Below are 14,115 nucleotides of genomic sequence, written 5' to 3'. Positions count from 1 at the left end.
ACATCATTGATCCATGCTTTCTTTTCGGATCCTCGGTTGTCTTCCTCAATGCGAAGTCTAACCTCTAGATCCTCCATGGTCATTTCCTTTCGCTTGTGCTTCAAATAATTCTTCAAGTCCTTCCAAGCAGGTGGTAACTTTTCAATAGCACATGCCACTTGAAAACTTTCACTTAGTTGTATTCCTTCAGCGTGAATCTCATGCAGGATTAGCTGAATCTCAGAGAATTGACTCATCACAGTTTTGGAATCCACCATTTTATAATCAAGGAAGCGGCCCACGATAAACTTCTTGGCGCCGTCATCCTTAGTTTTATATTTTTTCTCCAAGGATTCTCATATCTCCTTTGCCGTTCCCATGCTAATGTACACATTGTATAATGAGTCGGCTAGACCATTCATGATATAATTCCTACATAAGTAGTCAGAATTATTCCATGCATTCACAGCAACAATCTTTGCTTGATCGCCATGGTCATCTTCCTTGAACTCAGGAGCATTCTCCGTCAAAAATCTTGCAAGATTCAGAGTGGTCAGATAAAACATCATGTTTTGTTGCCACCTCTTGAAATGCAAACCGTTGAACTTCTCAGGTTTTTCCCCATGGGATACTTAGACAAGTACAACGGGAGCAGTAGGCACAGTTGGCACCAAAGGTCCCTTGCCATTTCCAGAATTTTCTCTGTTAGTCATTTTTAGAAACGAAACACACACAGAAGGTGTAAGTTTACTTGAAAAATTGTAGATAAATACCGAATTCAAATTATATAAGCAATATCAAAAGTAAACGTCTTAAGATTGTTATAAAAACAGTGATATAATGCATATATAATTTAATAAGCTGAATTATAAATAATTATAAATCAGAAACGAAGAACACGAAAAGAAATTCAACTAAAATACCGAACGATTGATGATGGAAGAACTAGTCGAGACGTGTGTGATACCACACTGTCCTTAAGACGTTTACGCCTCCTCTACCGGTGCAAGGATGCTTGGCGCTTGTCTCCCAGGATATAACGACTAAACGATTCTAGGAAGTTGCACTACTAACTAGAACCCTCAACGAACTCGAAAGGTATCTCTTTCTATCACCAGAGAAAAGCTAATAATTTTGAGAGTGTGAGAGGATTGTGTTTCGAATAGGATGATGATTTTACAATGAAAGGATGGTAGCTATTTATACTGTGAGGATTTGCAATCAACAATTAATAAGATGGCTGTTATAGAAATCAAAAGATCATAACATAGGAAGAATTTGAACAGTCAAAACCGAATTTTCGGAAATGCAAAAAGAATCTGCGTTCCGACCTCAATTCGGTGTTGCATTCGTGTCCGCAGGTCGCACGGGCATACACGAGTTTCCCTTGTGACCTAGGATTTGCACCCCCTCTGCGCGTGCGCGAGAGGGTATAAGGGGGCTTACACACTTTACAATCCATACACAATGGATTATATATAAAGTCTTTTCAACACTTCTATTTTCCAATGTGGGACAAATACATTTCCCTCATTCTAAGCAGCCATCTTTGAGTGACAATTTCTTATTCACCCACAAACCAAATTACACAAACAAACATATGATCTTGTAGCCCTCATTATGGAGAACTCAAATCTATGTTCATATTTGATTAATTATAAATTTAACGTAATTTAATTAATCAATTAAAATTTGATTTTAAATGGTTTTTCCAACCATTTTTCAACAATTGTCTATGACGAAAAGAGCAACATCACCTAGGGTTTCTTTTTGGGTCCACTCATGTTCATCAATATTCATCATAAAGATTTTGAATTTTGTAATCTCACGATTAGCTTGTGTACTTACTGTATGTACTTCTTAACTATCCAAAACCTTTTCTTATTTGAATCCAATGCAAGATATATCTTTTTTTTTGGTCAATCATGCAAGATATATCCTGCTACCATCTAAATGAAGACCTTTTATAAGCTCCAACTTGATCGAGCTATCAATTTTGCAAGAAAAGAGTAGATTGTCATTATCAACTGCATAAATTATACCTTGAGAATAAACCACTTCATCAATTGCACCCCCACTTGATTGAAGATTGTATGACTACTAAATTTAAGGGCTACTTTAGTAAATGTACGAACTAGCTGAACGAGACAAATATGTGAGTAGAATTACTGATGAATATATCCAACCTAGCTTATATATTTATGCTATAACTAGTAATCTCATGCATTTTTGTCAAGAAATAGTATTAACTTAGTACATTATCTCATTTGTCACGAACGGGTATAGGCCAAAACCTTAACTTTCACAACATTAACAAATATTACTATTTCATTTCTTAGATAAGATCCCAAAGCTCTATAAAATCCCCCACCTCTCTCTAATTAGGGACCACTTGATTTCATTTTCTACCAACACAATTGTCCCCGGCTCCTAGCTAGGTAATTAAGCAACCCTAGCCTATTGATCTCCATCTTGTAAAGCCAACCATGGAAGAAACCAAGAAGAAGACTAGCGGCAGCAAGTGTCAGTACTGCCAAAATACATTTGAAGATGATGAAATGATGAAACCGAAATTTTATGGGGCCTGAAAAAAAAGTTGAGCTGCTCTTTAGCTCTTGATTAAAAAAAGTTTAAATGACAAATAAAGGACGTTTAAGTCTTCTTTGATCATTCCAACAATATTTTTTTGTTTCTTGATCGAAGGATGACGTTGTCTCGTCATCCAACAATAATTCCAATTTTCCATCATTATTTTTCTAATTCAATCAACTAAATAAAATTGTTTCTCGTGTTCTTAGGCTCTCTCAATTTTCTTCGCGGTTCTTCTCAAATCTCAATTAATCTAGTTATTCTCAAATTCTAAGAGCATCTCCAATGATAGAGTTGCTTTTTTTTTTGTCAAATTTAAATTTAACATGTGAGGTGGATTTTGACAATTTTGAGAATTTTTTACTCCAACAATCAAAATAAACATATATTTTATGAAGAAAGAGAGGTGAGACTTGAAGAGATTGAAGGAGAATAAGTAAAAGGAGAGAGAAAAAAATGATTAGAGGTTTTTCCATAGTCAACTTTAATGCTGTTGCTTAGAATAGTTGTCTGACATGGAAAATAACATCTTTATTAGGGTTGTTATTGAGTTCAATTATTGTTATTAGACTGACACATAACATTTGATTTTCTTGTTGGAGATGTTATCTCGAGAGATAGTTTGGAGGCAATTATGATCTTTAATTCTTTATCCTTTATTGAAACTCTATATATATATAAATTTTCTTTTTGAATTTGTTTTCAATTTTGGTTCTAGGATTTAACTTTTAAAGGATTTTCCATGGTTTAATTTTATTTTTTAAATCCAAGTATTTATTTGGGGGCCTTGAAATTTTTTCTCATCTTGAGCCTATATTACAGGGTCGCCCTTACCGAGATGATCAAATCATATGTCTCAATTTTAATCATCTTTAATTCGATTCTTAGGTCTTGTCGCATAAACTGTGTCACCAAATCTGTTCTTCATCTCCTTCATCAAAAGCTCCACTAACTGATCAACCCGGAGGCAACAACATGAGGTACTTAATTTACTAGTTAATTAGTTAAACCCTTGAATCTTGGTTAGGGTTCTTTAATTAATTGTCAATTTTCTAATTACTTTTAGGGTATAAACCGGAAATGTTATCTAAACTTTTGTAAAATATATTTTTCGGTACCTATGAATTTTTGTTATTCAAAATAATATCTGAATTATCGCACCGTTACCAAATATGGTACATTCGTTAATTTAATAAGTATTTTAGCGATATTTTCAATTGAAATGGAGCTCAATTTTAATATAGATACGGTGCTCTCACCAATTATAATACTACAGGAAATTTAACAACCTGGTGACATTTATATATCATACACTAGCCACTAGGTGATAGCAAAACATTAAATTTCTGGTATGATTGGTGCGACAGTATATCATGGAACGACAAACATTGATATACAGTGCCACTTGACTATTGTACAATTTTGGTAATCCAACAGAATCCAATTGTGAGGGATTCCGCAGACTAAAACACAGGTTCTGCCAGAAAGTAGTTGCAGTGTGGAAATGTGATGTTGCTGGTTGGTGGCGTTCACAGCCTTGGCTGGCAGGGAATTGGTGAGAAAACAGAACTAAAAAGATAGTATAAGAGTTAAAAATTTCACTATCTGTGTATCATAAGATTAATGATAAGAAATTCACATAGAACCTCATGATTGGCACAGCGAAAGACCATTATGGAAAAGAACAATACAAATTTCACATACAACTCAGATCTGAAAATATGAATCTACACTTCCTAAAATATAGATAAACACTGATAAGGGAAATCACTCAGAACATTACAATTTGAGTTAAGCTGTTAATCACATATCAATCAGCAGAAACTAAGAATATATGTAGAGAAAGAAATGTAGCTAAATTCGGTTATCACAGAGTTCAATCAGTATGAGCAACAGCCACTTGTTGACACACCAGTCTGAGGTTTTTGTTTAAAGATATTATTCCTTTTTACACCTGCTGAGCCCTCCTCCAGGAGACTTGGTGTCTCCAATATCTGCCAATCAGACATAAAACATTACCACTATGCAAACTCAAGTCTAAGTCTGACTAGAAATTGCTTCCAAGGCTATGTAATAGAACATATAAGGACTGCCATACCTTTAGGACAAGTTCCTCAAAGCATTGCTCTACATTTATTCGTGTTTTAGCACTACACTCGAGAAAAAGGCATCCATATTCTCTCGCAAAGTCTATCCCCTCTTTTTTGGTGACAACCCTCTCACTTTCCTGTCATATAAAACTACGTCAATGGTGCATAACAGATGGGAAACAAAAACAATCTAATATGTAACCGTGTTTGATTCAAAGTTGGTATTGTATTACAACTCCAAAGTTACCATATTGTAATAATCAAAGGTTGCAATTGTCATTTGCCTAAAAAGATAGATTTTAATCCAACAGTTTAGGGGAATTCTAGTCAGGAGCAGTTCAAAGAAAGACATACGTACATGACATTTAAACAAAGGGATCCCACAAATTTTTAAAGAAGACATACATACTATGGCATTTAAACCAAGGGATCCCTCAAACTTTGAAAACTAAAGAATTGCAAGTGAAACTATCCCCGCATAATGATCTGCACCATTCATGATTCAAATACTCAAAAAACATCTCTTCGAAAAAACCAGTTAATGACAAACATCTTTAAGGGATCTGAACGATCAAACAAACAGACCAAAACAAAGTTTCTACCACTAACTACTGATGATAATCAACAAGAGAAAGGGAAGTTGATTAAAAATAATTCATTCCAACATCTGCATCTAATTTTATGCTCTATTCTACATAGATACTTCTAATTGGCTCAACAGTTACGAGTTAAGACATCACATAACTCACTTAAAAGGTGATTATATATGTGGAATTGTATCTACCAGATCAGAACCAACCATCTCCTACCATTCAAAAGAAAAAAAAAGTTGAAATGATCAATAACAGAATGTCATATAGGACATACCTTATCAACCTTGTTTCCAACAAGCATTTTGATGCAATCTGGGCTTGTGGTATACAGGTCAATTTCTTTAGCCCATATATCAGATAAATTCGTAAATGTGTCACGTCGCGTTACATCATACACTGCATCAGATGAACGACTAATCAACAAACAACTCCCATTCATTGATAAAGTACCTCTAGCATGCAAATATGAAATACCATATCACTAGTAGCGGTTTAAGAAAGAAATAAACAAGAACAAACATACCCATGATTATGCCTTGAGCTCCTCTATAATACGAACTAGTAAGAGTTCTAAATCTCTCCTGTCCAGCTGCATCACAAACACTTATATCTCAGATTCTCAATAAACAACCAACTAAAACATCCTAGATAAACCAGACCGACATAACTGACATCGTATAACAAAACATATATCCTAAAATTGGGGAAGCAACGGAACTAAATTAGTTCAGAACTCAATCGAACTCAATCTATTGACAAAGATTAGCTGCATCAACTCATTCACCTGTGTCCCATATTGCCAGCTTCAGCTTTTTACCGCCAAGAGTAACATGCTTCACTTTAAAATCCACACCTACAGAACACCAAAACCTTGAGGAAACAGAGTTAAGAAATCGAAGACCAAAGAGACTGAGCGAATGAGGAGTTCACCAATTGTGGGGGAGAGATCTTCAAAGGTATTGGAGGTGAAACTCAAGAGGAGCGTGCTCTTGCCGACGCCGGAGTCGCCGATCATGAGCAGCTTAAACAAATACTCGAACTCCGCCTCATTCAACGACGTCGTTGCCATTGCGAAACTCCAGAACCGCGTGATTAAGGATCGAATGGGAAATTGAAGAAAGCTTAGAAGAAAAGGGAAGGAAGACGAAGAAGAAGAAGGCTCTAAAGTATTCTTCGAAGAGCGCGGGGAGGAATCTGGTGCGGCGCGGGACAGGTGGTTACTTCGATCTTCGGTAACGTGTTTACGAATTTCAGCAATTTTATTAATATATTTATTTATTTCTCGTATATATAAATATACAAGCACAAAGTCCGTTCCGACGATGAAGAAGCTCCAAAATCTAAAGTGGGCAATCGAAAACAACTACTGAAGATACCATAGACAAAATCCTGGCGAAGCTGCCGGTCAAAGACGTCGTGATTAGATGCAGCGCCGTGTGCAAGTCATGGAACTCCCTCATGCACCACGAACCCCCTTCATTCAAAGGCCACCCCCAGAATCAAACTCCCTCGTCATATACTATGTAGAGTGTCAGTAGTAGAGATGTGTGCTGCTGCCACTTTTATGCTTAGAGCTTTTTCGTTTCAAAAACAAAAACCAAAGCAAAACTAGCAATGAAGATGGAGGCTGGGGTGGTTACAATGATGCTTCTGTTTACATTAATCGATCAGTATGTGTACGTCTTCATTCTTTGGGATATGAAATCTGCCTCTGAGGCTGTTTTTACTTGTTATTTATTAATGATCTCATGCGTCAATTTCTGTATACCGGCACCTATGTCGGCTATAACCAAAGGGGTCCCCAAGTGCTAAGCCTCTAATTGGCACCCCACTTCAAATATATGTGCATGATCATCAATGAATCAACAACTTTGTTAATCCGGTGCCATATAGTCCTTTTGGTTGAACTATGGTCTGGTGCCAATATTGATTTTTGATCACTAAGAGAGAACAATCCATTTCTGTTTATGCATGCGCGCATTGCGTTGAAACCATTCACCTAAACTAGATATATAGACTTTTGGATCCTAGTACCACTGTATCAGTTCTGTTCCTCACTTGATTCCTCAAGCGCCCACTTCCAATAAACACTAATGGAGTGTGAAAATATCAATGCATCTATCTTAATATGCCATGAATCTCAATATAACACATAAAACTTTCTAACTTGAACACCAATGTTGTTGATTAATCAATTACATCATCCATATTCAACCAGTTACCAATATCAATTTATCATATGATTCATATCTATACTTATCTTAACTTTGCCCTAGGTCAGAAGGTATGTCCAAGTTGTTCAACTTGTTCTGAGCTTTCTCCAATAGGACAACCTGAGCTTCCACTTCAGTTCCCGCTGCAGCCACTTCCTTTCTGGCGTCGTCCTCCACCGCAGATCCACCCGCCTTGTCCTCAGCCGCAGTCAGTAGAGCCTCGAAGTCAGTCACCACTTTTCTGAGACCATTCAAGACTTGCCTCGCATCATCAATTGTCTGCTGCACCCGCTGCCTCGTAAGGACCTGATCTTCTTTCTTCATATGTATTAGAGATTTGATTTTCTCGTCCAATTGGCTGATTTGAAGCTCGAAGTCTTTTGCCTCCCCCATCAAGTCCGATCAATATCGTAAAGAACACGCACGAAGACTTTAAACGAGGTCAATATTTTGTTGTTACTATCAATAACACCTCTCTATATATATGGACTCAAACTGATTGGCAGTACTTTTTTTTGAAGAAAGAGAGTGTTAGGGTTTCTACGTTCTGCCTTTCTCAGAGTCTTGCATGATTTTTTTGGTATTGATCATGTATATTTGGTGGAATCCTGATCGAATCGAGTCTTTAATAGCAAATTGAAAGTGGATTTATATAACAAGAAAAGACCCCAGATTTGACTTATATACCGAATAAAACTCCTTTCCCGAAGATAAGAGAAAATACCAATGCAAATCAAACTCGACTGAATTTCTTAAACCCTTAACTCCAAAGAGCACACAGCACAGTGAGGGATTATAATGGATGAATGGAATATATTTTCATTTCCCTAACAGTATGTTTGGATGAATTATTTTTAGTTTCCACAGATATCTTGAAATCATTATAATTAAGATTCTATGAATTAAAATTCCAGTAATTATGAATTTACTTGTTTGGATGATTAACCGTAGAACTTTTAAAAATAACAAGAAAATATGTTAAAACTCTATCTTGAAGTGACAAGAAACCCAATTTAAACCAAATTTCTATACGATAAATATATAAATTTCAAATATAAACTACAAAAAATCCAATTTAAAGATCAAAACCAAAAAAAATTGAAACAAATAAATAACATAAAAGTAGCTAATATTGATCATATGAAGAAGATATCCTATGCATGTCCATCAGAAATAAACATTATGTCATCACTCCAAATTATGAAATAATAAAATTTAAAATTTAAGGTGTGAACAACGGTAACTCAAACCAAGAATACTTTAAAATTTATTACAAAAGACCAAGAATCAAGATTGAATTTGAAAGGCAACTCAAACAACTTAGGTTATGTACATCGTCAATTGTTTATAACTTGAAACAAAATGGAAATGAATAACTCACTCTTACTCGCTACAATTCTATGAAACTACCAAGTCAAGGTCCTCACGTTCTAGCTATCTCAAATGTTGTCCGTACCTCAACCTCGTTGTCCCTCACCTGCAAGATCAACCACTACACTATACATTGGTGCACCGGGTTGTAAACAAACAAATCCGGTAAATTTTAAAATCTTGTGTAAGTAAAACAAATTTAAACAGGTTAACTCACAAAAACAAAGACTTTTATCTAAGAATAAACTCACACCACCACTAACCTACGCATCATTAGACATCTTTCTAGGCAAGTAAGAGGTACACATTTATCCCACTTCCTAATTCACTCTTGGCATAATGATCAACGTCATTACCCTAAATATATTTAGGCCTGATGATCCCTTCGCCACTAAGGAGGGATCAATGATCTCATACGCTACTCAGGAGAGTTTGTAACCATCACACAACATAGGTCTCATTCACCAAGTAACCAAGTCACCTAACCAACTCAACATCATCAAATCCACAATACCAATCGTAATTCACTATTGACAATGTAAACTCAAATCATTTACCAATTACCTTCAACATACATATACATCAAGTCCTTATAACCATTCCGTACTCACATCAACAATATAATTAGATACAAATTTATATTCATAATATGCATACCAAAAATCAAGTTATCTTACCATTGATAATTCACTTTCATATGAGAAATCATTAGAGTAATTGTTTATAAAGGAAATCATTTTCTTACCTATGAACTGTTGACGATCAAGTTCATATGAATTTAAAACAAAATAAATTTTCTCCAATAATTTCTCATTACCTTAAGACAAGGAAGTAAAATTCATGAAAGTTTTTACTCACCCTTCAAAGGTCACAAACATCACATATTCCCCAATTCCACTACCATGAACAAGATCATTGCACAATATAACATAGTCATGTATATATGTATAATATTATTACCATTAAATATACATATATAAATGACTATATTATATCTATAACCTCCCACTTACTCCAAAAATAATCACATGCATTACCTAATGTCCATAATCACAAAAGTTCTTCAAATCATTTTTCCTTTAAAATAATGATTTACTTCACATGAATCGTAGACAAACAAACAAGTTCATCGAATTTTAAAATAGAGCGTATTTGTAGGAACAAATTTTATAAATTGAAGATATGTGGACTACGTTTAAATCCATATATGAACTTGCATCAAATAAGTTTTTACTCACCTTCTCACTCCCTCAACCTGAGTGACAGTTTGAAACTTAGCAACTAACCAACACAATAACACATTACTTAAGCCTACAACTCCACTCTTAGATCTAATCCAAAGATTGCCGAAGCGGCAATCTTCCTCCTTGACCTATCAAGGTCACCAGAGAACCAACACCTTAGCAACACTACACCAATGCCCAACTCAAATCTTCATGATTCAAACCGATAATAGCCAAATTTCCGACAACAACTAATATACTCAAGAGTTAACCTAAAACATGCAAATTATATATGCACATATTCGTATCAACGAGCACGACACAATAGAGTAAGCCATTACTCCAAACCAAACCAGACGTGCCGCCCAAAGTGGCTGTGCGCGGGCCCCACGTACCGATACCTATACCTCAACAAAACATCACACCATCAACAGTAAACATGAAGATCATGAGGGAGATATGCATTTTATACCTGCATCAGAGCCTAACTCGACCGGAAGTGGCCAGAATGTTGCCGGAAATGCCGCAACAAACCACTCTTCAAAACCGCGGCTGCTTCCTATAACTCCATTCAACGTCAACGGAAACACCTTCAAGGTAAGGAGGAAGGTCGAATGGTAGAGGGTTGAAACTCCGGTGTCGCCGGAGAAACCTGACACGGCCGCGAGGGCGGCTGTAAGAACTTTTGGGCATGCTACCGTCATGTGCGGTTGTTGCCAGCGTGAGAGCAGTGGTCCAATCGAACGGGAACAAAGAGACGGGTCGAATGAGACTTGTGGCGGCTAGATTGGTGGTTGGACAGATGAAAACGACGCTAGAGAGGTTTGTGGTGAGGGAGGGAATCAGGGAGGAAGAGAGAGAGAGAGAAAGAAAATGCTACTTTTTTGAAAAACTGATTTTTCTCGCTTAAGGGTTCCGTCTTTTCTAGTGTTATTTTTACCACTTCCAAAAATGTGCTTCATCGTTTTTGATTCATAACATTTTCATTTGACTTCTGATTTACACGTGCCACATGTCTATGAACTCGTATCGACGAGATCTACGATTTTTGTGAAAAAAGTTTTTAGGGATAAATAACGAGTCAAAAGTCAACTCTTGATCCCTTGAAGACTTGATCCTTTTTCAAGCTTTCGATTCTCGGAATCGATTCCACTTCAAACAACAACTAAATTGTAGGTATAGAATGCAATTTAACTCGAATCACCATTTAATAATTTTAGTGAAATTACAAGAAATGTGAATTCAAAATTCGGGTTATTACACATCAACGCCATATCTCTTTTCATTTCTAGTGGGACTTCTTTCAACATGAGAAATTGTATGTCGTTGTCTAACAACCAAGCACAGTCATATATTTTATTTGTTCTTCTCTAGAGAGATCAAGTATTGCCATAAGAAATACATCTTTTGGGGCAAGACTCTTTGTTGTTGCACGGATGAGTTCTTCAAAAGATGAAGCCATCTTTAGTTGTAACTCTTTAATTTCTTTGAGGTAGTACATTGGAAAAAGAGTGCTACTTCATTTTTATTTTTATTAGAACCTTCTTGATTGGGTGAAACGTCTTCAATTATGTGAATATCTACAAATATTTGGTCATCACTTTTTGTAATAACCAGAATATTCGTTTTCATTTCTTGTAATTCTCGGAGTTTAATGGAATTAATAAAGTGGTTATAATCTTGTTCTACGTCTTTAAATCTGTCGCTCTTTCCAGAAAGGTTCATTCACAAAAGTTGTATAGTTCGTCAGTACAAGTTCGTAAACACGTAACACGATTTAATCGGAGGTCATATGAGAGAGTTTTTATAATTGAAGAGGAGGGGTGACAATTGGATAACTATTTGGGGAAATATATATTTTTCCCCAACCGACTCTTTTTCTCTCTTTTCTCCTTCTTCTTCTTCTTCTTCTTCTCCCTCCCGAGTTGCTTTTCTTTTCCTTCTCCAGAAAAGCTGCTGGTCCGAGCTGCTGCTGCCCCTACTACTGCTACCTGGGGAGTGTTGCTGCAGCTGTAGCCAACGGGAAGAGGCCTTGAGGCACTAGTAAAGCTGCTGGTTGTGTGCACCAGTGGCTTGGTTGGTTGCTGCTGATTTTGGGCAGTGACTTAAGGAGCTCAATCTTATTAATTTTGTTTTCCTTGATGGTATGTTATATTGCTGTTTGGTAGTGTTCTTAGTGGTAATTGTGAGTTATTTGAAGGTCAAGAGGTGTTGTAAGTTTTGGGGTATTGGTTGTGAGAAGTGGAAGGGTTGAAGGGAATGCACGAAAGGTGTTTGATGGAATTCTTGTGAGAGATTTTGTTGTAATGAAAGTAGTTAGGCCACTATTTTGGTGTTTTTGGTAGTGAAGGGGTTCTTTTGGAAAGCAATGGATGGGGAAGTTGTTTAGTTAAGTTGTGACATTTTAGAAAGGTTAGTTTTGGGAAGTAAGAGAAGAAGAGGGTGAAGAGGTTGGAGTAGATGCCACTAGTGTGTGGCATGAGTGACCTTAGTAATTTCAACATTCTTGCCGAAAATTATGAAGTGCTTATTACTTGGTTTGTTTGGTTACTAAGTGATTCTTTCTTGTCATTTAGGTGATAGTGAAATCAAGTGAGTGAATCTCACTTGAGAGTGCAAAGTTGCTAGCGGGAGCGAAAAGTTGAATAAACCTCACATTTTTCAACGTCACCTTTGGTGGTGACAAAGTTACTTATGCTTGTTATTTAAGTTTAATATTTGCCTTTACTTATTTTGAGATTGTGAATATATTGGTGATATATATGTAAATCTAAATGGTAAAGGGATATGCATATATTATCATTGAATATATATGGTTACGTTATATTTTTCAAATATATATTGTGCGATTTTGTTGGATTATATTGATTGTGGTGGATGGGACCGAGAGAGAATAAAAGGTACCTCTCAGTAAATTGGAGGTTTGAGGAGGATAATTGTATGGTTGAAATGTTGGTTGCTTTATTTGCCCGGAAGAGAATAAAATGTACATTCCGGTATGATTGATGTGATGTGATTGGATTTGAGTTGTTTGCTTTAGTGGTGGCCGTGTTGGCATATGAGAAGTGTGAGTATGTGTTTTGCCTTGAGTGGCGGCCTTTTTTGGCAAATGAATATGAGAATATTTTGTGCATTTGTGGAGGCCTTGTTGGCAAAATGTTTACAAGTGTGTGTTTTTCTTAGTGGCGGCCTAAGGGGCGAAAATGGATTTGTTTTGAGAATGTTTTGACATTGTTGTGAGTTCTGTGTGCTGTGATGTGGTGAGTTGTGTCGTTTTGGTTATTGATGATGTGCATGTTAACCTGGTTCTTGATCCACCAATTTTAAAATTGTTCTAAAAATATAATTGTTTTGAAAACACATGAAATTAATCGTCAAATGTCCATGGGTAAGTAAAACTGGAATTTTAATAAAATAGTTTGAAAGGTTGTTGAATGGGAGGACCATGTTAAGTGTGTGTTGATTTATATTAATTGTTATTTGTGATAGTGAGGGTGTTGACATAATTCAAGGCCATTAACCAGCTAAATCATGTTAAAATATGTTTTTTTTTCAAAATATATAGATTTGATTGACTACGGTCCATGGGTAAGTAAAACATGATTTTATTGTTTGGTTTTTAAAAGGGTTAATGATTGAGGATTGTGGTTTCTTATTTCTTTGACTTGTCTGTATGTTAAGTGATTTCCTGAACTACGCTATTTTGCATGAATCACTACTTGTTCTTGTGTGCTGTGTAATCTCATGAACTAAACTTATTACACAGATTACACTTTTCTTATCATTTTTCTTGTGACGTGAATTCATGAACTACGTTTTCATGCATGATCTACTATTTGTTTTCTTATATGTTCTTTCTAGTGTGAGTGAGTGTTGTGGGTTGTGTAGTGGTGGTGTTGTGACAGTGGTGTGGTGGCGTGATGTGTTGCGTGGTGTTGTGTGGTGTTGTGTAGTGTAGTGTTGTGTAGTTTGTTGTTGTGTCAAAAAAGAGGCCTTGTGGCGATAGGTAGTGTCTACTTTTCAAGGGTGGCTAAGCTGAATAACTTATGATTAGTTT

The 14,115-nt window shown here is 36.1% G+C and overlaps 1 protein-coding gene across 1 annotated transcript; it reads right to left on the bottom strand.

Moving 5' to 3' along the window:
* Positions 1-4,154: 4,154 nt before the first annotated feature.
* On the bottom strand, positions 4,155-6,384 carry LOC126782916 (ras-related protein RABC1-like). Its single transcript, XM_050508273.1, has 6 exons — positions 6,182-6,384; positions 6,036-6,104; positions 5,775-5,840; positions 5,526-5,647; positions 4,667-4,795; positions 4,155-4,562 (listed from the first exon to the last, which is right to left on the bottom strand). The coding sequence occupies exons 1-6, from the start codon at positions 6,318-6,320 to the stop codon at positions 4,449-4,451; spliced, it is 639 nt and encodes a 212-aa protein (XP_050364230.1). The 5' UTR covers positions 6,321-6,384; the 3' UTR covers positions 4,155-4,448.
* Between the last annotated feature and the right edge of the window lie 7,731 nt (positions 6,385-14,115).

This window comes from Argentina anserina, chromosome 2, assembly GCF_933775445.1.
Source record: "Argentina anserina chromosome 2, drPotAnse1.1, whole genome shotgun sequence".
Classification (NCBI taxonomy): domain Eukaryota; kingdom Viridiplantae; phylum Streptophyta; class Magnoliopsida; order Rosales; family Rosaceae; genus Argentina; species Argentina anserina.
The sequence above is the reverse complement of the archived record's forward strand: the minus strand, read 5'-3'. Positions and strand labels throughout refer to the sequence as shown.